The 27839-nt window shown below is 38.1% G+C and overlaps 2 protein-coding genes across 4 annotated transcripts; both read left to right on the top strand.

Annotated features, from left to right (window-relative positions):
• The first annotated feature begins 1645 nt into the window (after window positions 1-1645).
• LOC122642500 (cellulose synthase A catalytic subunit 3 [UDP-forming]-like) lies at window positions 1646-14470 on the top strand. Of its 3 annotated transcripts, none has more exons than XM_043835997.1 (14): window positions 1646-1894; window positions 2288-2483; window positions 2581-2801; window positions 2896-3013; window positions 3129-3312; window positions 4143-4409; window positions 4558-4903; window positions 4996-5133; window positions 5484-5609; window positions 5693-5905; window positions 6121-6385; window positions 7086-7288; window positions 7886-8236; window positions 14316-14470. In XM_043835997.1, the coding sequence occupies exons 1-14, from the start codon at window positions 1880-1882 to the stop codon at window positions 14388-14390; spliced, it is 2718 nt and encodes a 905-aa protein (XP_043691932.1). In that variant the 5' UTR covers window positions 1646-1879; the 3' UTR covers window positions 14391-14470. The 3 variants fall into 3 exon arrangements, with proteins under 3 accessions (XP_043691932.1, XP_043691931.1, XP_043691930.1); XM_043835996.1 differs by lacking the exon at window positions 14316-14470 and adding an exon at window positions 8352-9367 and having other exon boundaries at window positions 2581-2798; XM_043835995.1 differs by lacking the exon at window positions 14316-14470 and adding an exon at window positions 8352-9367.
• LOC122642501 (photosystem II 5 kDa protein, chloroplastic) lies at window positions 13658-14190 on the top strand. The gene has a single exon (XM_043835998.1). It carries the CDS (start codon window positions 13760-13762, stop codon window positions 14090-14092), a length of 333 nt encoding a protein of 110 aa, XP_043691933.1. The 5' UTR covers window positions 13658-13759; the 3' UTR covers window positions 14093-14190.
• Window positions 14471-27839: the final 13369 nt, after the last annotated feature.

Here is a 27839-nt window from a genome sequence, read left to right as displayed (position 1 = left end):
TCTCATATCGGTGGAATGGTACTAACCATGGGTAAAACAAACAAAAATATCCGTTTTTTGTGAAGTCTAGGAGGAAGAAAGTATGCTTTTGTTTTGTTTTATTTATTAATTTTTTTTGGGATGTTACAAAGGCAGTCAAGGGGGGGGGGACGACATGGTTTTAGGAATCAAGATCGGATTGGCAGTATCTGAAAATCCATATTGATATTGGCCGTTACCGATACTGATACCTAATCAATCCTATATCGATGGAATGATACCGACCAAGGGTAAAACAATAAAAAAATCTCCAATTTTTATGAAAAATAGAGGGCAAAACTATTTGATACAGGTGATCTGTGCCGATATATATCAGTATCGTATTGATTTTTAGATGATCGATTTCCAATCCAAAACCATGCACTAAATCCATGGAGAAGAGGATAGATATACTATACAGTCAACATGTGGAACTAATGCTCAAAATCGACACCTCAAAAGGTCGAGGGCCAAAGCGCGTACCGTTCTAGTTCATTTCAGCTACCCACCGAAGGAAGCTGTCTCTACACTATACTTCTATCATTGATTAGGGTGTAGTAGTTCTGCAAAGGAGAAAGGAAAATTTCCCTTAATGTGCACGCGCTCATAAATTTTACCATCAACAAGCAAAACAGAGACAAGATGGAATATCTCTCTCGTCGGCTTATCACTACAGGTGCCAGCTCAGCATCCATTTGGCTATGCCACTAAGAAAATCTCGACACAAGCAGACGTAACTTATTATTTTAGGGTTCGTTCCTTTTCTTTCCCCCACCCCACTCCACTCCTCCACTCCTCCTTCATTGACTCACCATCAACCTTTGTAAAACTTATAACCAAATAAAACAAATAAAATAAACAAATCTTCATTAGAACTCAAACACACAGAGAGAGAGTTATTCTTGTTACAGTCTTATTACAGAATACAGACTCGATCCCTTTACAGTCCACATGGTTACATTCACAGTAAGTATTAATCTTCAACTCATCTTCTCTGTCTTTTTCCTTTAAAAAAAATAAAATAAAATTCGGACATTAGAGAGAAAAAAGATGAGAAATGATTGGAGTAGATTTGTTTTGCTTAGTCTTGACTGTCGGTGGGGGGTTTTAAGCCCCCGATACAGCTATTACTGATCGTTGGGTGTTCCATCGCTTTCCTTTCATTTTTTTAACCTTTATGAGGGCTTCTTCTTCTTCTTCTTGAGGAGAAGCGATAGAGACGGAGCGAGAGGTGTTGAGAGCTCTGGAGCCATCCACGGCACAAGCTCTTCGATTAATTATCTGTTTATCAGTGTTCATCGTCTGTGTAGATTGTCTCCATCACGCTTCAATTTCAAGGTATGGATTTGCGTTTCCCCTTGATTTTAAGAAGTTTTAAGTTTGGCATTTGGTCTGATTTTTGTCAATTACGGGTTGAATGAATAAAAAGGTTGCGCTTTTGAGGAACTGGAGCAGATCTCGTTGAGATCCAATTGTCTTGCACAGTAATTCATGTTAAAAATCTATTCTTTTTTATTTATTTATTTGGGTGGATCTAGCTATTTTTAGCGAGTTTTGGTAATACTAAAATATCTGAAATTCACTGTGAAAGAAGGCTTGTTGAATGAGAAAGAGCTGATCCTTGGCCTCTTTTTTCAGGTGTTTCAAGGTGGACATAAACTAGAATTGAAGCATTTATTGATGAGATCTGTTTTCTGGTGAAAGAGTGGGAAAACAGATTCCTGAGCTTTAGTGCATGTGGTGAAAGAGGACTTGCGCTTTTTTGGCATGCGGATTTGCGGGATTTGCCGTAGATCTCACTGAGATTTAAGCTGTATAGCAGTCCATCTTCTACTGTCCTAGTCAAGATTAGCAGGTGCCGATGGAAGAAGGAGAGGTAAGAGTTTGTTTCGGACATAGGCTAGTTTTGGATTTTATCTGAATTACATTATGCTCCTGATCCATACCTTCTTGATGAACAATTTGACAATGTCTTCTTCTAGCGGTAGTTGGTAGTGGATCTTTATCCATCACTTTCTGTTTCTTCCTTTTTTTTTTTTTTTAAACGAATTCAATCACTCTTTTTTCTTTGGTTGGTGAAATGCATCTTGATTGTGAATCAATTGCTTCCATTCTCCTCTTCATTTTGTTTTATTTGTTCCCTGTAGGCCTGAATGTTTGGCTTATATTGTTCTCTCGTTCTGTATTGGTGATATGTTAACAATCTGTTTCTTAAGATTGCATGCTTCATTTCCCTTAACTTTGTGAATCGTGTTAATTCTTTAATCAGCCCAAGCCTTTGAAGCACCACGGTGGTCAGGTCTGCCAGATCTGTGGTGATACAGTAGGCACGACAGTGGACGGCGATCTCTTCGTTGCTTGCGATGTTTGTGCATTTCCTGTTTGTAGACCCTGCTACGAGTACGAGAGGAAAGATGGAACTAAGTCTTGCCCCCAGTGCAAGACTAGATATAAGAGGCATAAAGGTTTGTTGGATGTGAGCCTTTCCATGCTTGTTAGCCTCTGAATTATAGACTTGAATTAATATGGATTTATGATTTTTCTTTCTTGGTTCACTTGCAGGAAGCCCTCCTATTCGTGATGATGAGGCAGATGATTGTGATGTCGATGATGTGGCCGGTGATATCAATTATTCGTCTGGGACTCAAGACCAGAAACAGAAGATTGCTGAACACATGCTGAGTTGGCGTATGAGCTATGGGCGAGGGGTGGATGTTGGTCCTCCAAATTATGATAAAGAGGCACCTCTGAACCACATCCCTCTTCTCACAAATGGCCAGGCGGTAGGTCAAGCATTGCCTGCCTTTCTATTTCCTGCTGACTTGTTATTGAAATAGACAAGAGAATGAACCTTTTACCCCTGGTGTGCTTTTTCAGGTTTCAGGAGAGCTGTCTGCAGCATCTCCTGAGCATATGTCAATGGCATCCCCTGGAGGTGTTGGTGGGGGGAAGCGTGTGCATCCGCTCCCGTATTCATCTGACATGAATCAATCACGTAGTATCTCTATATCTCTTGTTTGAATTTCTTTCTTTTTTGGGGGGCCGGGTGGGCGGGCTGGCGATACTTCAATAGTGTGATTCTGGCTGATGGGAAATATTATTCTTTGCAGCTAATCCATCAAGGGAGTTTGCACAAGGATTTGGAAATGTTGCTTGGAAAGAGAGAGTTGAGGGCTGGAAGATGAAGCAGGAGAAGAATGTGGTTCCAATGAGCACTGGTCATGCCCCTTCTGAAGGCAGGGGAGGAGTAGATATTGATGCCAGCACTGATATAGTTATGGATGACGCTTTACTGTGAGTTTTGCCTCTTTCTTAATTCCTTTTTGGGTTCTATCTGGTTTGCTAGGTCTGGAACTCGGAATTTGAGACATAAAATATTATCTTTCGGATGATAGGAATTTACTGCGGGGAAAGGTGGTGGTCATGATGTGTGAATGTCAAATTAGACTGGGGGGATAAGTGAGGATAAAATAAAATTGGTTGCATGGAATCCATGGGCTGTCAGTGATGTGGCATAGATTTTTATCCTGTTTGAAGAGTCTTTGTATCACCTGTTATTAGCCTAAGCTTTTGTTTACCATAGGGTTCTCTTTGATAGTTTGTTGCAAGTGTCTAATGTAGGGCACTTTTCGTATCACTCTTTTTAGAGTGATTCAGTTTTTTTTTTTTTAATTCTTCGGAGAAATTCCAACTAGTATCATATGTGGCATGTCATTGTTTGATTCTTTATTATTATTTTTTCTCTGGGGTGGTTTCTTGTAAACAAATCACTTCCTCATTTTGTGGGTGCCATTTATTGTAAGAATAAAAAAAGTGCTTCACAGAAGAATCACTATGGAAAATCAAGTGATACCGAATGTGGCCTAGATAGCCACCATTCTCTTGGATGCATGATAATGTACTGATGTACTTTCTTCTAATTCTTGGATGATTCATCTTCTCTCAGAAGGTTATGACTTTTGGGATTATTGGTCACTAGAAAAGTTAATCTGTCAACTTAACCCAGCTACTTGGCCTGTATTCGGTGAAAGGGTTCTACTGAAACTTTCTGAGCTTGTATTCACTCACTTCTAATTTTAAAGCAGTAAGGGATGTTAATTAGTGCCTATCTCCTTTTGATGCAGGAATGATGAAGCTCGTCAACCGCTGTCAAGGAAGGTGTCTATTCCTTCATCTAAGATAAACCCTTATAGAATGGTCATTGTTCTACGGCTTATTATCCTCTGTATTTTCTTACACTACCGTATAACACATCCAGTGACCAACGCTTATGCTTTATGGTTGATATCTGTAATATGTGAGATTTGGTTTGCTATATCATGGATATTGGATCAGTTTCCCAAATGGCTTCCAGTGAACCGTGAGACATATCTTGATAGGCTTTCTCTGAGGTAAATGACTATTTCATTTTTTTCTCATTTGCAACCTCTAAATGATTAATTAGTCATCATTGATATTTTAGATTTCCAATATTTTCCTGTGTGATATGCTTTTCATCTAGTTTAATTTTTAGAGTTCTAATTCAACTGCGGACAACAGATATGACCGAGAAGGAGAGCCATCACAGTTGGCTGCAGTTGACATTTTTGTCAGTACTGTCGACCCTTTAAAGGAGCCTCCTCTTGTCACAGCAAATACTGTCCTGTCTATTCTTGCAGTTGACTACCCAGTCGACAAGGTCTCTTGCTACGTATCTGATGATGGAGCTGCCATGTTGACATTTGAAGCTTTGTCTGAAACTTCTGAATTTGCAAGGAAATGGGTCCCTTTCTGCAAGAAGTACAGCATTGAGCCCAGGGCTCCAGAATGGTATTTTGCCCAGAAGATTGACTACCTGAAAGATAAAGTTCAGCCTTCATTTGTCAAGGATCGTAGAGCCATGAAGGTAGAGTATTTGGTATTCACATCTAATAATTTCTCTTCCCCCCCCCCTCTCGGTGTATATTTTTTGGTGATGCTGATTTTATTTTGTTGCAGCGAGAATATGAAGAATTTAAAGTCCGTGTCAACGGACTTGTTGCAAAGGCACAAAAAGTTCCTGAGGAAGGATGGATCATGCAAGATGGCACCCCCTGGCCGGGAAATAACACCAGAGACCATCCAGGAATGATACAGGTTGGTATTCTTTGAAATTGTGAGGTCCTGATTTGGATTTGGAGAGCTCTGATCATTAGTTTATAAATCTTGTAATTTTTGTGTTTCCCAAAACGTGGCACAGAAAAAAAAAACTTGTGCAACAGTGCATGTCCACTGGACGTATCCTATTTATCATATTGTGTATATTATATGTATACTGCAGTATTTTATCTATCTAAGCATTTCATTTTGTTGTTATCCTTGTATTACATTTTTTTTTCTTTTTGGACCTTTGGGTTTCTGTACCTTAAATGGGTGTAATAGAAAATACTGATCTCTGGTCTTCCTTCTATAGGTACTCTTTTGTACTAATGTGCCTCATATCACAGGTTTTCTTAGGCCATAGCGGAGGACTTGACAGTGAGGGTAATGAACTGCCTCGGTTGGTCTATGTCTCTCGTGAGAAGCGTCCAGGCTTCCAACACCATAAGAAGGCTGGTGCGATGAATGCCCTTGTAAGTACTTAACAAATAAAATCAGTGTTTATCCATGCTTTTAGCATATCTAAGTGCTGATGGTAGATGCAACTTTCTGACAGGTTCGTGTATCAGCAGTTCTTACCAATGGTCCCTTCTTGTTGAATCTTGATTGTGACCACTACATAAACAACAGCAAGGCATTGCGGGAAGCTATGTGCTTTATGATGGATCCAAACCTCGGGAAATATGTCTGTTATGTTCAGTTTCCTCAGAGATTTGATGGTATTGATAGGAATGATCGATATGCCAACCGAAATACTGTCTTCTTTGATGTAAGTTCTGTTATCCTTGGGAATTCATTATGTTACTCTACTACTACTTTTCCCCTACTTTTAGGTTGTTATTGGATAATTTCTGTATGCCTGTAATATACTGAGATATATTTTGTGATCTTGTGGAAATATTTGTGAATGCATTTAAAGAAAGTAATTGTGCTCCTGCCAGAATTTCTTATTTTGTTATTTTGTTCTTTTCTCTTGAACTTTAGATAAATTTAAGAGGTTTGGATGGCATCCAAGGACCTGTTTACGTGGGTACTGGATGTGTCTTCAACAGAACTGCTTTGTATGGTTATGAACCTCCACTCAAGCCCAAGCATAAAAGAGCAGGTTTCTTATCTCTGTGCTGTGGTGGATCACGAAAGAAGGGCTCAAAATCAAGTAAAAAGGGCTCAGACAAGAAGAGATCTAGCAAGCATGTTGACCCTACTGTGCCAATATTCAATCTAGAAGATATAGAAGAGGGGGTCGAAGGTATAGTTCTTTCATTTTTAAATGAATGGAATTGCTTGTATGGTTAATGTTTGTTTATCTTTTTGCCACTCAATCTGCCAGTTTGGCACTGTGTTGAATGGTGGCTCATAGACACTAGATAGTCCATTTTCTTGGAGAGTTGTTCAGCAAGGAATTTCTTGCATCTTTTTTTTCTGGTGGAAAGTAGCATCAATACTCAAAATGTGACTGAAAGCCTGTTACATGGCTATATATATTCAATGATGTCAAATGTCAATACAAGAAGTTTAATGATTACTTTTTTGTCCCTTCCAATAAATATCCCTACAAAGAAATAGGATTCTCATGGCTGTAGCCTGTAAGAGGGTTTAGGAATAGTGAGCTAAGTAGTCCTCTGTAAACGTCTCACCTGTAATGTATTCTTGACTCTGTCTTTTTTGTTCCCTTTTTTTTTTGACTGGCCTTGCTTCTTTACTTTTTATTTTTTAACGTAATAGTGACATATTGACTGTTCATACATCTTCTGTACCAAAAATTGAACTATTCTATATTTTGACTATACCTTACTTTTGTGTACCTTTTCCCTTCTTATATATGATTGAATATACCACATTTTTCACTTGATCCCCAATGATCATGCGCCCTCTGTGGCTGGCTAACATTGCGCAAATTCAGTCGGATTAGATATGACACTGACATTTCTTTGTGTATTTCCTCATAGGTGCTGGATTTGATGATGAGAAGTCATTGCTCATGTCACAGATGAGCCTCGAGAAAAGATTTGGTCAGTCAGCTGTGTTTGTCGCCTCTACACTTATGGAAAATGGTGGTGTTCCACAGTCTGCTACTCCTGATACTCTTCTTAAAGAAGCTATCCATGTTATTAGTTGTGGATACGAGGACAAGACAGACTGGGGAAGGGAGGTATGTTGGTTTCTCTTGTTCCGATTCTATAGTTTCTTTACTGGCTTTCATTTAGAACATAGTTGTCATGACATCTAGGCAAGCCTAGGTGTTGGAGAGGGCCTGGATGCAAGGCGACCAAAACACCTGCCCACGCGACCAAGACATCAGTAGTTGTCAATGCGCCTCAATGCCAAGGCGGTCACCTAAGAGACGCCTTGACAACTATGATTTAGAATTCAAATAAATGCCCGGTTACAAGATCCCTTCTGGATTTATGGATTTGGAGAGGAAAACCGTATTGATAGCACTCACCTACTGGAATCTGTGTTTCTAGAATTACATGTTTCTACTTTTCACTGTTTTCATGGGAGCATGGAAGTTACTTTTCAATGTTTCTTTTGGGGGCATGGAATTCTGTTGCTCTATTCTTGCAGTTGTTGGAGTTCTCAAGCTTCATATAAAATTTACTATCTAGTTCTCTTTTTGTTTATGTATGTTTGTCAAAAATTAATGAGCACTGCACTTCACTTTTACCTTGTTTGAAACATTAGTGCTCATCTTCATTATTCTTTTTTGAGATCTTAACAAATGCACTGCCCTTTTTCTTCTGCGTAGATTGGATGGATTTATGGTTCTGTGACAGAAGATATCCTTACTGGATTCAAGATGCATGCCCGTGGTTGGCGATCAATATACTGCATGCCTAAGCGGCCAGCCTTCAAAGGATCTGCTCCTATTAACCTGTCAGATCGTCTGAACCAAGTGCTTCGATGGGCTTTAGGTTCTGTTGAAATTCTTCTCAGTCGTCACTGCCCCATATGGTATGGTTATAGTGGAAGGCTAAAATGGCTTGAGAGATTTGCTTACATCAACACCACCATTTACCCAATCACTGCCATTCCTCTTCTTGCATATTGTACATTGCCAGCAGTCTGTCTACTCACTGGAAAGTTCATCATTCCACAGGTAGCTACAACTTTTCCCACTTGAAACCAATTTCTGTTTAAAGCATCTTGACCCCTTTGGTGATTTAGTGCCAAATAATCTCATGATATTGTGGCTTGGATACTTATGATTGCAGATTAGTAATATTGTCAGTATTTGGTTTATATCCCTCTTTCTTTCCATCTTTGCCACTGGTATATTGGAGATGAGGTGGAGCGGTGTTAGGATTGATGAGTGGTGGAGAAATGAACAGTTTTGGGTTATTGGAGGTGTTTCAGCACATCTTTTTGCTGTCTTTCAAGGATTGCTCAAAGTTCTGGCTGGCATTGACACCAATTTCACTGTCACCTCCAAGGCATCCGATGAGGATGGGGATTTTGCTGAGCTCTACTTGTTCAAATGGACAACTCTCCTTATTCCACCAACCACTCTCCTCATAGTCAACCTGGTTGGGGTGGTTGCTGGCATCTCCTATGCCGTCAACAGTGGGTACCAGTCATGGGGTCCGCTCTTCGGGAAACTTTTCTTTGCCTTCTGGGTGATTGTTCATCTCTATCCCTTCCTGAAGGGTTTAATGGGACGCCAAAATCGGACACCTACCATTGTGGTTGTATGGTCAATTCTCCTTGCATCCATATTCTCATTGTTATGGGTTCGGATTGATCCCTTCACCACCAGGGTGACTGGACCAGATGTTCAACAGTGTGGTATCAACTGCTAGAGGGAAGATAATTGTGTAACCATGACAGTAACATGCCACATACACTTATATTCGGATGCCCTCTCATCGGCCAAAGGCCTGAAGGTTAGGGGGTTTGGGTTGAGGCAGTACCGGAGCTGTGCCTGTTGAAGTTGGGTTTAAATTAAGTGTGAAGTATGAAACGTGTAGATAGGACAGTTTGATGCATTTTGTTGTTCCATAAGCAGTTGATTATTTAATTTGTTGAACAGATAGAATTTGGAGCTCTGTTCTTTTGGGTCAGAAAAGACTTGGACTGGAGCTGCCTTCTTTCCCTATTGGGCTGCTGTATGCAAAAAAAAAAATAAGAATTTAGATTCAGATCTTGTAAAAACCTTTTTGCACAGAATCTTGTGTTATTTTGGGAGGTTTTGAACCCTAATTATCAATGAATCAGTGAAAGTAGCAATAGTTTCTAATATTAATATCAATGTCAATGTTATGGATGCTCCATTGCAGAATATATGGGAAAAAGTTCTCGACAAATTAGATTCCCAAACTAATATTTCTGTGGTTATTGTCCATAAAGTGTGACTTTCTTAAGCGTCTTATAAGCAAAAGAGGTTGGATGGCGCTCAAGTTGGATATGTCAAAAGCATATGATAGGCTCGAGTGGGGAAACTTTCGGGCTCTTTTTTATTTTTAGGATTTGTCTGACATGTTATTATTCTATTAAGTTCACAGTAAGTAGTTTTTCTTAACTTCCCCTTCCCCTCCCCCTCCCCCTCCCCAAAAAAAAAAATGTAGTTTTGATTTTTTGAATCATCTAGGGGTATCCATCAAGGATGTCCACTTAGGGTATCTTTGGCATAATTTTTATTTTTGATTTTTGACTTAAAAAATGTTTTTTGTTGCGTTTGGTAGCATTTATGAAACCTGTTTCTATTTAAAAAGGATTGAAAAAAAACCAAAAACCAAAAAGAGGTTGAAAGCCATTTATGATTTTTGGCTGAAAAGTGTTTCTTGCTATTTGTGCGGCACTTTAATGAACACGTGTTAATGAGTCCCAAATTCGAAGGATAAAGTAGTCATTTCATTTGGGTTTTAGAAAATCGAGCCCCCCACCCTTCCACCTTCTTCTTCTTCTTGCAACCTCACTCCCCCCAACCACCCTGTACCGCAACCTCGCCCCACCCTCCCTACAACTCCGTTTCACCCTCCTCATTATCACTTCTTTCCCACTAGCTTCTATTGCTCTCTCCACTCACTTCCTCAACATAATTTTAACCCATTCTAAAAGATTCACAGTAGGGTACTAATCCTCACTTAAACACCCCTGATTCCTTTTCCTTTGTGGATTCCAACACTTCTAGTGGCCCGTCGGTTGAGTTCCAGATTTATCATTTCAGAAACCAGCCAGAATTTATGTAGGAGTTACCTTCTCTCCTTCATCTTTGGTTGTTGTTTTTGTTGTCGATCAAATGAGCAATGTAAGTTCTTTCTTCAGTCCATCGTTTCTCTTTTCCTTCTTTGTCTTTTTTTTTTTTAATTATTTTTCCTTGATATTCATCTATTTAGGAAAACACTTTCCTTTCTCCAGTGGCGGAGTTTCCGCTTTTCTTGTTCTTGTTTTTGTTTTGCTTTTTTATTTGAGGTTGCGAACTCTGAATAATGGACATTTGAATCATGTTATTGACGCAGATATGGCTTCATGGGTTTGCTGTGGCACTGTGGGGTGGGCTCTGTTCTTGTTATGCATCCTTTGTAGAGTTCTCTCTGTTTCCGTGATTTCTATTTTCAGATTTGAAGCAAGAGCATAGAAGAAACAAACCATATCTCTCTTTACTTGGTGATAGCACAAACAAGTTCACTCCCTCCCTCATGGGAGATCAATGTGATTTTCAGTCTCTTCGTCTTTAATCAGATTCGAGACAAGCAGTCCGAGGTACGTATATGATCAGACAATCTTAGATTAGAAAGCAAATAGAGGATACCTCGTCAATGATAGTTGTTTGTTCGGAGCAGAGGTTTTTGTGATCAAGATTTCTGGTTGTTCGGAGGTATAAGTCTCTTTCTTTCCTGGTTTTGATTCTAAAGTTGGAGAAGAGGGTATCTTCTTCATAAAAAACATTATGCTATACCAAACCTATTTTCTAGTAGACAATCTATTATGTCTATTGGTTACCAAACGATTTTTGCATTTTGATAAAAAATGATTTTCATTAATGATTTTTGTTAAATAGGCAAAAATAAAAAATAAAAATGATACCAAAGAGAGCCTTAGTTCACATCTTTTTATCTTGGCAATGGAGGGTCTGTCTAGATTGAATAACATCTTGATTTGAATATGTTTAAAGGAATTAAAATGAGAAGAGGGTGTCTTGAAAGTATCCACCTTGTTTAGACTCTATGTCATAGGTTGTATAGAACCTTAAGTAACCTTTCAAGCCAAAAAAAAAAAGAAGAAAGAAAGAGAAAGGCATTACATGCAAAAGAGACTTCATAAATAAGGCATTAACCTGGAATTTTGGTCAATTACCACACTTTAGGGCCTTTCAGTCATATGTTTTCACAACTCCCACGCATTGTACAGGTACACTGCTACTTTTTCTTTAAAATGAGAATCTGGAGCATACTGAAACCCAACATGTTATTATAGATTGTTACCTTAGATGTGGGATTATTTCCTAACCCCCCACATCTGTAGTCCCTTATGGTGACTGTTTTGATACCAAGTTGTCGTGTCCAATTCAAAAACTTAAGTTGTTAAACGAGGGAGGCTCAACTAGTATATTAATTCATCTAAAGTTCCAAACTTAGTCGATGTTTCCAAACATATCTCCTCACTTGTTGCCCCTCATGGTTGGCAATAGATGTGGCATTTGTGCCCATCTCTGGATGGTCATACTGGTCTTTATGAGCAAAGTGTTGTTTGAAGTGGCTTTGATACCATGTAGAATTATCTAACTCAAAAACTTAAACAATTTTCCATTTTTTTAAGTACAAATAAACTGGTCTGACATCACATTACACCACAAAAGGGATCATGCTCTTCACTTTATGCAAAATGGACTCCTCTCTCCCTCCCCTTTCTTGTAAGCTTAAGTTTATTTAGGGGAGAGGCCCAATCTATAAAAGTCATCCAAGGATTCATATTTCCTACCAATCATATTTTTGGGAGTACGATGAGTAAAGAAAAATTATACTTTTATTTTAGGGAAAAGGTTTTCTGAGCAAGCGGCATAAAAGAGCACACCAACAAGTTGTGTCAAAACAGTATGGTGCATGGGAGGATAGTAAGGTCATTTCATGTTTAGAGGAGAGAGAGACATAGGGATGCTAGTGTACCCTACCCTAACGGCGTAGAAATTCTTTTCCCTTATTTTAATTGTTGTCGCACCTTTGAAGTAAATAAAAATATATTTTTTAAAAAATTAAAATTAGGAAAGTGGTGGAAACAATTTAACTTAACTGACACTCAGAAGAGAGTGCAATTTTAAAGGATGAAAACCCCAAAAATAAAAAATTTAAAAATTTTTTGCATGAGTTGTGACCAAGTTGAACTCCAACTTGAAGGGCTTCCTATAGGAGTTACATTTGAACCCGATCTGCAGGGGAATCTTTATCCCCTCAATTTCCTCAATTTTATGTAATAGAGGGGGTGGAAATGACCACCCTATCCCCTGCCCGAACACACTGCCCAAGTGAGGTCCACCTTCCTCTATTAGATGGAATTGAGAAAATTGACGAGCAGGCAAATTGAGGTGATAATTTTTCATCTGAGGGGGGAGAGGATGAAAGTATAGTATTAAAAACCAGACTAAACCAAAAAAGGAGAGCCTCTTTGTGCTCAGTTTAAAAGCCCTTAATTGGAATCAAACCAACAAAATTCCAAATCACATTGGGAACGAGCCCTTTCCCGGTTCAATGCTTGGTCCGGTTTTATAAAGTATGGATCAAATTTATTGACATACTTGATACTTTCACCTAAAACTTGCTCTCAAAATTACATTTGCCATCATTCCTTAACAGTAGAAGGGTAGATATTTCATCCTCCCACACATCATAGTATCTCTTGACAAATAAGAGAGAACATGTCATGAAAAAAGAATTAAATATTTTTTATCACCCCGTGATAAAGAGGAATATCTTTTCACACTCAGGTATCATCAAATTGCATTAGGGAGAGGTAATTTCGATCCATGGGAGTTGGAGTATAGTAATAACTCAAGTTCAATCACATGATCACATCACTAGTGGAGGAAAAATTCTCTCTTTTCTATCAATGATGGGAAACAAATGCAGAAAAATCTCTTCAAAATTCTATCATAAACCTTTAAAAAATAGGGAGAATGTTCTCTGTGCCCATAGCGCAGCCTGCGCCCAGGCATATGAGCAGCCTGTGCAAGGGGCAAGGTGATCATTGCAACCACTCCATGTGCCTGGGTGCAGGCTGCACTGCGACACAGAGAACAGCGCCCCAAAAAATTATTATTCAAGCAAATTCCCCTTTTTCTAGACTGTCAATAGAGCTTTCACCAGAGAGAATTAAAGCTCCACTTTTTCCCACCAAGAGACAGATCAATAGGGGGCCACATCTCTAGGAGGCAACGAAGAACATCCATACCACTGGATCTCACAAAGATAATCCAACACATGGACACTATCAATTGGTCAGAAGATGCAAAGGGATAAGATAATGGGCGATTGGGTGGCCCTTCACAAACCCAATCCCGTTATTTCCACTCCTTTCTACTTAAAACTATATTCACCTTATCATTAAACACCCTGGCTTGTGTTTGTGACTTTGTGTGTGAGAGAGAGTAACTCACAGGGACACCTTTCAACACAATTAGGTTGCAGAGATGGCCTCAATCACCATGTCAACCTCACTCCTCAGCGGCATAAACGTCTCCCAACGGAGATCTGCTACTACCCATCGCAGCCTAGTTGTTTCCAATGCTGCTAGTGCTGCTGAAGTGGAACAAGTTAAGTTGAGTTGCAACAATGACAAGAAGAATGAGAGCAGCAATGGAAGGAGGGATTTGATGTTCGCAGCTGCTGCTGCTGCTGCTGTCTGTTCCATTGCTGGTGTTGCGGTTGCCCGTGAAGAGCCAAAGCGTGGGACCCCAGAAGCTAAGAAGCTCTATGCCCCTGTCTGTGTTACCATGCCAACAGCTCGTATCTGTCGCAAATGAATGAACATCAAGCACCAATGAGCTTTAGTTAAAAGTGCAGTAAAGTTTGGTAGTTGTATGTAATTGTGTTATTTGTATTTGAAGAACTTTGTTAATTAGATCTGTTTGCTTCTGTTCCATATTAGATATCACCTAACAGAGGTGTTATGAAGAAAACACTAGACTTTGAATCACTTTGTTGATGGAGACCAAAGTCTCCAATTCACCATTTATGACTATTTAGATTAGTTATTTAGTAAAATATATGATTGGTTTTGGATTGATTACTAACAAAACCTTAAACAGAGTTGGAAATTGAATCTGTATAAAGACCTCATTTAATTGGGAAAAGGTTTAGTTGAGTTGATTAGTGAAACGATGTGAGATTCGTTTTGATGATTTTTCAGTTGATAGAAGAAGATTTTTTTTGTAAAATGTGGTAAAAAATTTTCATTGCATTAACAGTTCTAGGAAAGCTGTTGCAGTTGGTGAAGTAGAATGTTATAGCCCAAACTGATGGTTTCTAAGATAGACCCACTTGGAGATGGGTATTTCTGAATTTTCCTTTCTTCTACGCAGGATTAAATGGCACTTATTGAGCTTTAAAATTGAATTTATTAGTCTGTTTCCCATTGTGAAAAGTCCTGTAATAAACTGCAAGAGCAAGTATGGAAGAAAAGCATATATAAGTTCTGAGATAAAGAATTTGATAGCTCCTGCTTTTCATTATTGAATTGAGTTCTCTTCTCACTGGGTAAATCAGTGCTAGGAAAGTTAGTACGCAAGACATCACTGCCTCTTTGATTACCGAAAGTTTGTTCAATTTAGTACCATTTTTTACCTTGCCCCTAAAAAAAATGCCACCCACAGGTTTTGCTTTCCCAAGTAAAATGCGAATCCCAAAAGAAAAAATATCTCAGAAACACTCTCGCATGAGGGGGAAGGGTGGGAGTGGGAGAGGGCATGGTGGTGGGAGTTGCAGAGGGGGTGAGTGGGGGTGGGATCAGGACCCCCAAAAAAAATCATTTTTTGTTACTCTGTTTCTCAATTTTGTGTTCCAGGTGCCCAGTTTGTACCATAAGAATAGAAAAACAAATCAGATTTGCCAAACCCAAACATACTTCTATGTATTCTATTTGTGTTCCCATGAAAAAAAAGAAGCAGAAACACTTCACAAGAACATTACTAGCCTAACGACGATTCAGTTGATATGACCACTGTCATCCATATTGACTGATTTCAGGCTAGACAACTGGCACTGATGCCACCTTTCATGAGAATCACGGAGCAATGGATGAAGAAGCATGCCGCAGAACTGGGACTGATGTGAGGCCCATGTCCAACCAAAACAGTTCATGTCCTCTAAGGATGAAAGGCTGTTCTTCAGTTCTAACCCGTCCTCCCCTGCAACCTAACTAATCACTCTTTGTTTAGCCCATAAACAAGGTTCACTCTATATTATGTTCTGGGTTTTGCTTTTCCTTGAAACCTTACAGAACTAGTTATGGCCATTGATATGTTCCATCATACAATATCAGTTCACTAGGGCAGTGGATCAGTGAATGGCAAACCTTATTGTCAAGTCCCCCCAATCAACATCCCTTTCCTATTTCTTTTGAGCATACATTATATTTACATTGAATGATCACAAATTGCTTTTATACCAGAGGAAGGAACAGGAATAGCTACATTTATGATTTAACAGTTATATTTATATACAGTTAATGAATACATATACAGACTAAACACACAGCAACTCTTGTTCCTTTAATTTATACGGAGGAGGCCAGCAGCAAACTATGTATATCAGTAAAAGTATCTTCAGAAGCAGATGGACTCCTCTCAGGTGTTGAATCCAATAGAGAGTCTGGAAGGGCTTCCAGAGCTTTCCTCAAGAAAGCCCTTGGAAGTTGTACAGAATTAAAAAGCAACAATAACTGGTCTAAGCTGTGTCTAGACCATATCAAAACATGACAGAATAAAAGAAAAAGATGAGCAGAGACCTTCAATAAGAAAGCAGGTACAGAAGAGAGGGAGTTTGAGGTGATGTCTGATCTGGAAAAAGGTTTCAGTTCAGGCCTGATGCTGAAACATCCCATATGGAGCAAAACCCAAAAAAGAGAGAGGGATGGGTTTCTACTTTCTAAGGTCATGCACTTGGCAAGGGGATCTATGGATTCCTTCTGTACTTTGGGTGTTCATTGGCTCAAAATGCAACTGAGAATAAAGACTAGATATTGCTATTTTTCTAAATCAAACATAGAAAGAAAACTTCTTGCTACAATACAATGATTCAACTTGCTCTCATGTATTACACAATATTGGACAGAAGCACCAAGAAGGCAAGAAATACTCTTCTATCATGAAGACATGAACAGGTGATGGAAAGAGGATGGAAGTGTCGATCACTTCATAAATTTGATGATCATGTGTACCTCTTGGGTTGTGGCTTTAAGATGATGAGCTTCCCACAAGGATGATATAAATATGTATGTGACACAATAGATCATACTTTCCAATCCTAAGTTTTAACATTTTCTGTCATTCTCCAACCTACACCACTTGTATATTTCACCTCACTTCTTTGCTTCTTCTGTGTCTGGCTTTGTGTTCTCTGGTGGTGGCAGCACAATCGGAACTCCACCGTCGATACAACTCTTGCACCTCCTCTCAACCCACCCTTCTATATCATCCTCCCCACTTCCCACAAAATGACGTCCACCACAAATTCGAGCGAAGATCCCAGCCGCAACACCAAGAATTATGATCACAGCTAAAACCACGATCAATGTCTCGATCGACCGACTTGTCGAATGACTTGACTCCACCACCAAAGTAGGTGATTCCCTGAATGGTGGCTCCTCATTATCCAACCTTGACATTATACAATACAGAAACATATCAATGAGCATAGAAATGAAGTATTGAACTAGTGTCTAGTTAAGCGAACACTATGGTCTCTTGTGTTCTTGGGGAATTAAGGAGATTGAGGGAGAAAGAGAACAATGCATTGGGAGTAGTATATCTTTTGGGCAAAAGGGTAAGTAAGGATTCCAAATTTGAAAGTAGAGACTCATTAATCGAACGTTGCTGTGCTTTGGATCTTCTTTAAGTGATTATTTTGTCTTCTTTTCTTCTCACTTTATCCGCTTTGGAATTTTCTACTTGAGTTGCACTTGTCTTTTGAGGGTACAACACAATGAGATAAGGACTTAAGAAGAGACAGTCTCATCAATGGATTTTGAATCTGGGACAACAAAGCTTAGAATTCCTTATTTCATGGTGGGAAAGTTAAAAAAGGTTCCAGTTTGTACTCAGTCATGTCTGTAAAACTGCAGCGTTTCAATTGTGGTTGTGAATGGGATAAATATATGTCATCCTCTGGCCCAACCCCCATTGATGTTCTATTGCTTTCTTTACCTTGTCTTTAAACTTTGGGCACTTTTGGGATTGTATTTCATCTACTATTCATTTTTTTAAGGGAATGTTCTTGAGTAGTTATATTTTTTAAGGAAAAAAAAAGGAAAACTATAATATATTTATCGAGGAGGAATGACACACTGCTGATGCAAATTGGCATCTTGCAGTGGAATGGGAGCCATAAAATGGGAAGATCATTTCAATTAAACCCTTCTCATGGTGTAATAAAACTTTGGGAAAAAGAATGTTGCCTGGTTGCGTGGCTCTTGCATTTAGACATAACTGCGTGAATATATCATCTCGTGTGAAATAAAAAATTCCATCCATGTTAATGCACTGGTGCAAGGCTACACGATCAGACAGTGATCTCTTGCCCATCCTTGGAAAAATACAATCATACCCATGAGGGATCAATTGTAGCGGAGAGCTTGAGACAAGGAGACACATCCAATCCCCTAGAGTGGTGTAGCCCAGAAGCACCATAATGTGTACTGTGATTTGTAGGTAACCTCTAGTCTCAGGCAGCACAAAGATGATGTTCTTAGGTGAGTAACAGGACGTATCCAGTGCACGATCCCGTCACTACAGGGTCTAGAGAGGGTCATATGTATGTAACCTTCTTTATCCATGCTTTGGCAGAGAAGTGAGTGACACTAACAAATAACTTAATAGCATATATTTCGCAGTTACTTTAGAGAAAACACAAAGTGCTAATGTTATTAGTGTTGTGAAGCTAATTAACATCTGGATGGTGTATAAAAAATTAATTATTAACATATATGGAGAAAAGAATCCTCTCCCAAAAGAGAAACAACACCTGAAGTAGATATAGATTACAAGCATTTTACATAATTTGAAACTCTACAAATGTCATAATCCAATATTGCCTAACCAAAGAAACCGGTCCTCCATAATAGGAGGGTATCAAGAGTGTTCGCCTTATTATTCCTCCAAATATGGTAGAAGCCGCCTGATAACAAAGAGGGAAAAACAATAAAAGTAGTTTTAAAAAAGGAGGACGGAGAATTTTTTTAGAAAAAAAAAAAAAAAATCAATAATTTCCACGTACGTGCAGTTGATGCGGAATTGAGAACGTCCTACATTTCCAAGCGGCATTATTAGTCGTTTCTCCATTTCAATTTCTCTAATTAGTGCTTTTTTCCATCGTTTCGGTTTCATTTTTCTTTTGTTTTTTTAATTGCGTCCTTTGGTTCAAATTTCTCCTAAAGTTGATCTCAACTTTTCAATCTGAAATCTTAAAGGAGAATTGCCTAGATCTACTTGATAACAAATGTTATTGGTGAAACCTGATTTTCGTTCTAGATGTGCCATTAGGATATTTGGAGGGCCATTTCGGCTTTGAAACAATCTCGGATTGTCGAAAATTGATGCACTTCCTTGCCAAAGGCTAGGCGTTGTGTTGGGCTCGTCGAGATCTTCAAAACGATATATTTTGGGATATACGTTATGTTTTAGTCCGACCCTATCCGATTTGACAATTTCTGGGTCCAGGGGTATTCTTGTACTTCTTCGGGTTAGGGCTTCTCTATATAATGTTCTTATCTCTGAGAGGGCTGTATCAGAGATTTTATAACATTTCCAAAAGATAGTGAAATCTATTCTATTGCTCGACCATATAACTTCCCATCTTGGAGGTGAACCACGTAAATCTCTGGTGTTGTTTGTTTTCTCTGTTTCTCATTTTCTTCTGCAAATCTTCATTCTGGCATTGTTTTCTTAACAACAAAAAATTTTCTGGTAGATATAAATTAAGTTTTACAATCACAAATTAAAAAGATTTACCAAATTCCCATATAAATAATAAAAGTCTTAAAATACCCCCAACATCCTCTCCCTCTCTCTCCACAATAAACAAACACCTCTCCAACCAATCGTTTCTCCTCCCCTACAACCCTGCCCCACTTTCCTTACTGCAAACCTGCCTGCACCATATTAGCTCCCCAGATTAATTCAATCACCGAAACTACAATTCTTTTATGTGCCATGTTACAGGAGCGAGCATGACGGCTAAAGGGATCAAGGTGACCTAGTATGCTCTCTTGCGTCAAATATCTAAAGTTTCTTCTTTTATCTATTCTATCTTTTTAATTTCCTGATATCCGTTACAATTGGAAAAAGTTTTCATACACGATCGTATAAATTGTGTATGTGAAAGGGTAGGGGTTCAAGGCATTAATTAATAGGTAGGGATTTATGACTTTTCCAATTTTTTGTGAGAGACCCTCTCACATACACGGTTGTGTGCCTTTCCCATTACAATTTGAACAAATCAATAACCTTTCCGCCTAATAACTAACTCCTACAAACTCTCCTATCTTCTCACCACAACTGTAACAACCCCACTACCTGCTGAAGGCTTGTACATGTTATTCTATTCAATGACTTATTAAAACCAATTATGTTTTTAAGTCTTTGTAACCTCTGCTTTGTATTTTATTATACCGAGTGAAACCTGTGTGAGTGAGTTCTTTAATTTTAATTGGATGATTTTAACCATTCTTTTATTTGTTAACCGAACCCGGGTCAGAGGCACCTACCCGTGGGGTAGCATCGGACCAAGACCCGCTTGGGTGAATAAGTCGGTCACTCAAGGTGGTCTTCCCTTTGAGAGTTGTATTCCTATTAGGAATGCAGATGGGAAAGGGACTGTATATATATATACTCTTAATTTCAGCCCCAATCTATCCCTTAACCGTATTATTGTGCATTCTATAGGATTTCCTCTCTTCCTGAGGATTTGTGGTATCGAGTTTGATCGTAAAACCTGTAACCAAATCTGAGATCCTTCTGTTGGGTAAAGCTTGTAACCAAATCCAAGATCTTTCTAAAAAAAGTTCCCATCCCCCGTTCAATCTTAATTTATTTACATTACTAAACCTTCAATTATAAACTCTATTTAATCAATACAATTTTTTCTTCTACATTGCAGAAATTGGATCTCTCAAGATGGACAACAGTGGGAAAGGGAAAGTTAAGGTCGAGGTAGACGATCGTGGGAAAGTGAAGAAGAAGAAGGATTTGATCATAAAAAATAGGAGGGAGTGTTGAGGTTTTGGTGTCTTGATTTCTGATGATGGACTGTTGTGTGGAGCCTCCGGGGGTTACGATGCTTAAAATTTTTTAAGGACTGAGTATTTTGGTAAATTTCTTGTATAGGGTTTCACTATAAATTTGTAACGAGAGTTCTTTCTCTGTATTGCAAATCTGAGAGAGGTGTGAAGAACGAGCGACTGTAACCCTATTCTCCTTTGATAGTGAAACAGATCTCATCTCACCGTGGACGTAGGCAACCTTGCCGAACCACGTAAATCTTTGTGCACATTGTGTGATTGTGTTTGCGATTTTCATTCTTCTCTACATCGTGTTAGGTTTTACAAGGAAGGTTATCAAACAGATAGTAACGATAGAGTGTGACAAACTTTGCCTCACCCCTGATACACTTATGGGGACGAAATGAAGAAGAGACGGAAGAAACTATTAGAAGGTTTAAAGCACGACTGCGTGAGATTGAGATTAAAAAAGAAACCAGCAACCCAGAAAAAATTGATCATCAAAAATAATAAGATCGACACCAAACCAGACTCTGTAGATATTTTATTTTGTTGGGGTTATATATTAATGGTAGTGTAGCTATTATTCTATTATTCTATGGGAATCCTACTTTTTTTTATGGAATGTACTAGTATTTCGCGTCAAGTACTTGACGCGGTCAAGTTTGCATCGTGCGGTTGGGCACCGCCCGTGTGTGTACGGTGGGGCCCACTGTGCGCACAAGGGGGATGCCCAGCCGCACGATGCGAACTTGACCACGTCAAGTACTTGACGTGATAATTTTTCGGGATCTATTGAGTCCTTCTCTACTTAGAGACTACTTAAGAGTTTTGGGAGTAATAAAAAATATCGTTGTTTTGTTCAGTAAGTTATCAAGGGGAAATTCTAGAATAATGACAATATAAGACAAAGCAACAGCCAATCCTGGAAAAAAAAAAAAAAAAAAACTAGTCTGATTGACCTGAGATTCAGATCGATAGTTAATTTACTAGGCAGAACAAGCAACGCTGCACAGTTTGATCATATAGTGGTTAGATATCCAGATAGAACAACAAACCTAATTAGGAGTGCAAACATTCTACAATTTTTGAATACTTCCGGTAATCTTGGTTTCTGAAAAATAAAGACAATTCTATTCAGAAAAGAAAACCAATTAAAAAACAAACACAAAATGACTCTATCTCTTCTGTCTCTTCCAATCGAACCATTTAAGGAAGAGTTCTAATTAAAACAACTATATAAATATAGAAAACAAACTCAAACAAGACTGGACTTATTCCACTCAAGCCTGGTTAAAATGATTAATTAGCAATTATCTCCAGTCTGGTTAAAATAATAACTAATTAACAATTATTAAGTATATATATTTAATTAATATAATTGGACCAATTCGTCAATACACTTACCAAAACAACTAATATAATTGGTTTATAATTGATTTCCTCCAATGCTTTAACTATAACATTTGAAGTTGCATCATCATAATTATTTTCTCTTATCACAACAACATGCATTTTGTTCCGAGTAGAAAAACGATGTGAAATGACAATCTTAAGGCAATGAGTTATTATATATATAGAGAAATGACTCGACAATGAGTAACAATTTTGTGTATTCATCTCACATCAAATGCATGCATTTCACTAACCGTTTGATGTCATGCATCTTATAAAGGTAATGAAATTTATATGTTTCTCGTTATCTATCATTAAAAAAAAAATGATATTGAGGCCTTGTTGGCTACTTGGCCCGGAGGTTCATCCATTGGAAGGGAGGACATTGGCTCTAACGAAGAGGAGCCGCACCAACGAATGGGCCCAAACTTGAAAATGATTGGCTTGAAGAAAGTGGGGGCTTAACTAGGCCCATCAACCTATTGTCGTGGGCCATTTTCTACCCATTTTATGTTTAATGTCCAATTAAAGGGATCCCAAGTTTCAATTTCAAGGTAAACCTTGAATGAATTGATTAGCTTGCACACAATTATCAGGCTTTGGGTGCATTATTGGCTAGCTAAAGATGTGTCGACTTTCGATTTGTGCCGTAGTAAAATGTAGATTTATTTAGAAGAATGTGTGGAGCTTATGGAAACCAAACATTGATCTTGGATACATGGATCGGATAATGGCCAAAACACCATGGAGGATGAATAGATTATCTGATTATCTAAACGGTCGGTAACAATGTGGGGTTTTAAACTGATGATTGGGTACAATTGGTAATAATTGGGTTAGTCCATGTGATAGAGGACCAAGCAAGCATCTCATTGGTATAATTTCATCTTAAAATTAGTAAAAGAAATAACTAAAATTACAAAAGATGTTATCTTGTATTTTTATATTCATCTCCATTTGATGGCATTTTGGTAATTTTACTAAAACTATGAATTAGAGTTTGAATAACTTTTCTTGCTTACTTTGGACTAAAATTTGGTCATTGTGATATATGCGGGGTCCTTTATCACATGGAGTAACCTATGTACTATAAAGTGACAAATAGCAAGCATATCATACTTCACTAGGCATAGAGACGCCTAGAAGAAGCCTTTTTTTATTTTATACTGAATTTTTTAAAGGTTTGACACTGTTTAGTGGGGTCCTTTATCACATGGAGTAACTCATGTACTATAAAATGGCAAATAGCGAAGCATTATACTTCACTAGGCATAGTGACCCCTAGAAAAACCCTTTTTTATTTTATACTGAATTTTTTACAGGTTTGATACTGTTTTCTAAAAATAAATTAGGATATAATTTACTCACCTACATAATGTCTATCTAATTTTTTAAGTTTTATACACACTTAATTACCATTATGTTTCCATTAACTACAATAAGGAGCACAAGGAACCCAAGTAAAAGGATGTGGAAGATCTAATCTTTAACTCTCTTACTGTCACACTCACCTTGTGTCTTTCACCTTTTATTGATTGCTCTAAAAACTAACTTTGGTATTAGAGGATCCCTCGGAGTCATCTCCGTCCGTCTCTTGTACTCCTCCTTTAAACGACCAACACCCTCCTATAGTTTTCCATCGTATCAGGTACAACACAATGAGATAAGGACTTAAGGAGAGACTTGAGTCTCACCAATGTCTTAACATTGCCGTTTCATCTCCAGCTGTCAAAAATAAATTAGATTCATTCTTTCCTGTACATTCCATATAGATAGGATTTTTGTTTATTGTACATTCCATATAGGTAAAATTAGATAAGAGTAGATTCTTGTACAAAATATATTTATATCCCTTGATCCATTCAATGAAATCAAGTTGATGCGATTGCATCTTCCACAAACTTAGGACAATGGATTTTAAAACTGGGACAACAAAGCTTAGACTTCCTTATTTCATGGTGGAAAGTTAAAAAAAAAAAAAAAAGGGTCCCAATTTGTCCTCAGTGATCTGTAAAACTGCAGCGTTTCAATTGTGGTTGTGAATGAGGGCTGCAACAGGATAGGGTTGGGCCAAGCTTTTTATGACCCCAGCTCAACCTTGAGTTCATAGCTAAGCCACCCTAACTCAGGGCCAAAATATCATATAGGGTTTTAGTATGTTCTCTAAAATATCCTCTCGATACCTCCTACGCACATCTAAAGCTATCGCGGTTAATGGATTTCAATTCATTATGGCTGAAGGAAAACTTGATCCTTAAATTAAAAAAAACTTTTGCATGAGTTGTAACCAAGTTGAACTCCAACTTTAAGAGCTTCCTATAAGAGTCACACTTAAACCTGATTTGTTTTATCAATGGAATTGACCCATTTTTTCTTAAAAAAAAAAAAAAAAAAAAAAGGAGGATTGAGGATGAAAGCATAGTATTAAAAACTAGACTAAACCAATGAATGAACCGACAAAAAAAAGGAAAGCCTATTTTTATTCTTATTAAAAGCCCTTGATTGGAATCAAGCCAGAAAAAATCCAAATCACATTACAAGCGAGCCCTTTTCCGGTTCAATACTTGGTCTGGTTTTATAAAGCTTGGGTCAAAGTTTCCAGCACAAATTAGTTATTGACATATTCCATGTTTTAATCTGGTTTATTTAACCGACCATACCTCTCTCTCCCGAACTCTAAAAAGGCCGTATCTAGTGCACAAGGTTCCTGTGTTTTTTTAAAGATGACTCGAAGGGTTACATTTTTTTATGATTTTATCTTCAATTCAAGGTTAATGCATGGACATTGAAATTAAAAGTATGTATTTCAAATAAAAATTCCTCAATTTATATGAGAATAGTGCCATTTTTTATAAAATATAAGCGTTTAAAACCCACAATTTTGTTCTGTTACGTTTAAAAGTCCTTGACTGGAATCAAGCCAGAAAAAATCCAAATCACATTAAAAGCGAGCCCTTTACGGTTCAATGCTTGGTCTGGTTTTATAAAGCATGGGTCAGAGTTTCCGGCACAAATTAGTTATTGACATATTCCATACTTTAACGTAGAACTTGCTCTTTACATGTGTCATCATTCTTTGCACCTAATTTGATGTGTTATTCTTTGATCCTCCCTTCTTTCACAAGTCTCCCTAGTTTGGTGACAGGTACCATTTCTCCTCCTCTTCATTCCTACCACCACCACGCCGACTTCTGCGGCCATGCCATGGCCACTATCGCATCTGAAACCACGGCCAAAATCACCTCTTTCACCTCTTCTTTCCGCCATCTTCGTCTGCTGGGGTCTCTAGCTTTCTCAGGGTTGCAAATAGATTAAGCGAGATAACATATAAGAGCTATGCATGCATGTGTTATTAAGAACCAGTCCAAGATAGGTTGGGCCAGGAAAAAATGGGGCTTAGGGCATCACGAGCAATGTTTTTCGGTGGATTTTGACTATTTTGGTGGAAATGAATAGTAAACCTTGATTTAGCATCTTGTACGTTTGGGTTAAATCTTGTTTTGTTCAGAGCAACACTTGCTCTAACCGTTGCCAACGGATATGGAAGAAGAATGGGAATAGCAAAGGAAAGAAGATTTGCGAGCTTCTTGTAGGTCACAAATGCAGACAATATTAACAAAATCCTCCTGTACTCGTTTCTAAGTCCAGATCAGCATACACTAATAAGTTGACATGTGTCATGTATGAGATTGATATATTCTTACACTGGTTTTTCAGTGATCAGTTATCACTTGTATTTATAAGTCTTGGATACAAAAGAATCCTCCCCCAAATGAAGGAGAGATAGGCTACAAGAGGTTTACATAATATGAAAATCTACGAATTTATTTCTGTCCTGTTCTCTGCCTGGTACAGTGGTCGAGTTCCTCTTATAGGAAAGCGGAAATGATGTTTTAATATTTTCGGTGTTCGGGCAAGGGGTTAGATTGTTATTTCTGGCCTCCTATGAAAGGAACCGGATCACTGTACCGGACTAAGTAACCGGAGAGGATAATGATCCAAAATCTAAACATGCCATAATGCAATATCGCCCAACCAAGGAAACCGGTGCTTCATAATAGGAAAGTTTATCGTGTTAGCTCAGCCTTATCACGATCTTTTACCTTATTATTCCTCTAATTGCTTCATCTTTCCAGTCGAAAACAGAAATTGTATGTGAACAGTTCTCTGACTTCAAGTAAGTGAAGTTTCTTGCACATAAGAAAATTTTCAAGAAAGCAAGGTTGAAGCCCCTGATAAAAAGCAATAAAAGTAGTTTTCAAAAATGAGAATGGAGGTTTTTTTTTAAAAAAAAAAAAAAAACAAAATCAATAATTTTCACGTAAGGGGAATTAGAAGAAGAACATCTTGCATTTTCAAGTTGTAGCAGACATTATTAGTCGTTTCTTCATTTCAATTTCTACATAGATCTTTGTTCCATTGTTTCGGTTCATTTTTCTTTTGTTTTTTTAAAATCTCGTCCTTTGGTACACATTTCTCCAGTTTCAATTTTAATTAAATTTCCTCTCAACTTTTCAATCTGAAATCTTGATACTCTTTTTCATTGCAATGTTTTCAGTAGTGAGTTATTTCTGCAATTCTGTTTACACATAGTTTGCTCTCGATCTTAATCATATAACTAAGCTCCCTCTTTTCTCTCTCTTTTCTTTCTTTTTAACTAAACAAGAATAAGATAAACAATCGAAGAATCACGGTTCTTTCAGGAAACCAACCTCTAAAGCAACTCTCCTCAACTGTAACACCCCCACTACCTAAAGGCTTGGACTCTACATTCCATTCAATGACTTATTCAAACCCCATAACAAATTCTGTTTTTATTATACCGAGTGAAACCAGATTTTAACCGTTCTCTTACTTATTAACCGAACCCGGGTCAGAGGCACCTACCCGTGGGGCAGCCGCGGGCCAAGATCCGCTTGGGTGAATTAAATGATTAAGTCGGCCACTTTAGGTGGCCCTTCCCTTGAGAGTTGTATTCCTATTAGGAATGCAGATGGGAAAGGGGCTGAAGATATTTACTCTTAATGTCAGCCTCTTAATCTTACTATTGTGTACTCTGTCGGATTTCATCTTTTTTTGAGGATCTACATTAATTAAATCCATACGAGATCCTTTTGTTGCGGGTGATAATTTATTTACATTATTAAACCTTTAATTATAAATTCTATTTAATCAATACAATTTTTCTTTTACATTGCAGAAATTGGATCTTTCAAGATGGAGACAACAATCGTGGGAAAGGAAAAGCTAAGGTCGAGGGAGACGAACGCGGGAAAGAGAAGAAAGAGAAGGATTTGATAAAAAATGGGAGGGAGGTTATCAAACAGATAGTACCGATAGAGTGTGGACGACTCGGCCTCACCCCTGATACATTTATGGAAAAGAAATGAAGAAGAGAGGGAAGAAACTATTAGACGGTTAAAAGCACGACTCCGTGAGATTGACATCAAAAAAGGAATCAGCAACCCAGGAAAAAAATATGATCATAAAAAATAAGATCTTTGACACCAGACCAGGCCAAGCCTCCTAGTTATTTAATAGGTTTTTTTCACCTACCCCCTAAGGTTTGACGTAATTATGGAAAAATTCTTCAGCTTTAAAAAAGGGTTATTTTCAAATGTTCCCTTCAAAATGGTCAAAGTTACAGTTGTCCTCCCGAACTTTCACTAATTCCACATGCACTCCTACTTTCCAAACTAAGTACCACTATAGTCCCTGTCGTTATAGAGACGTTATAACATAACGGATCCCAGTTTTTGAACTTTGATGGACCATTCTACCCTGGATGAGATAAAATGACCAAAATAAGCTTACCTAAAAACAAAAACAAAAAACCTGCAACTCATCTTCCCCAAATCATTTAGGGTTTGGGGAAGATGAGT

This window comes from Telopea speciosissima, chromosome 10, assembly GCF_018873765.1.
Source record: "Telopea speciosissima isolate NSW1024214 ecotype Mountain lineage chromosome 10, Tspe_v1, whole genome shotgun sequence".
Classification (NCBI taxonomy): domain Eukaryota; kingdom Viridiplantae; phylum Streptophyta; class Magnoliopsida; order Proteales; family Proteaceae; genus Telopea; species Telopea speciosissima.
The sequence above is the reverse complement of the archived record's forward strand: the minus strand, read 5'-3'. Positions and strand labels throughout refer to the sequence as shown.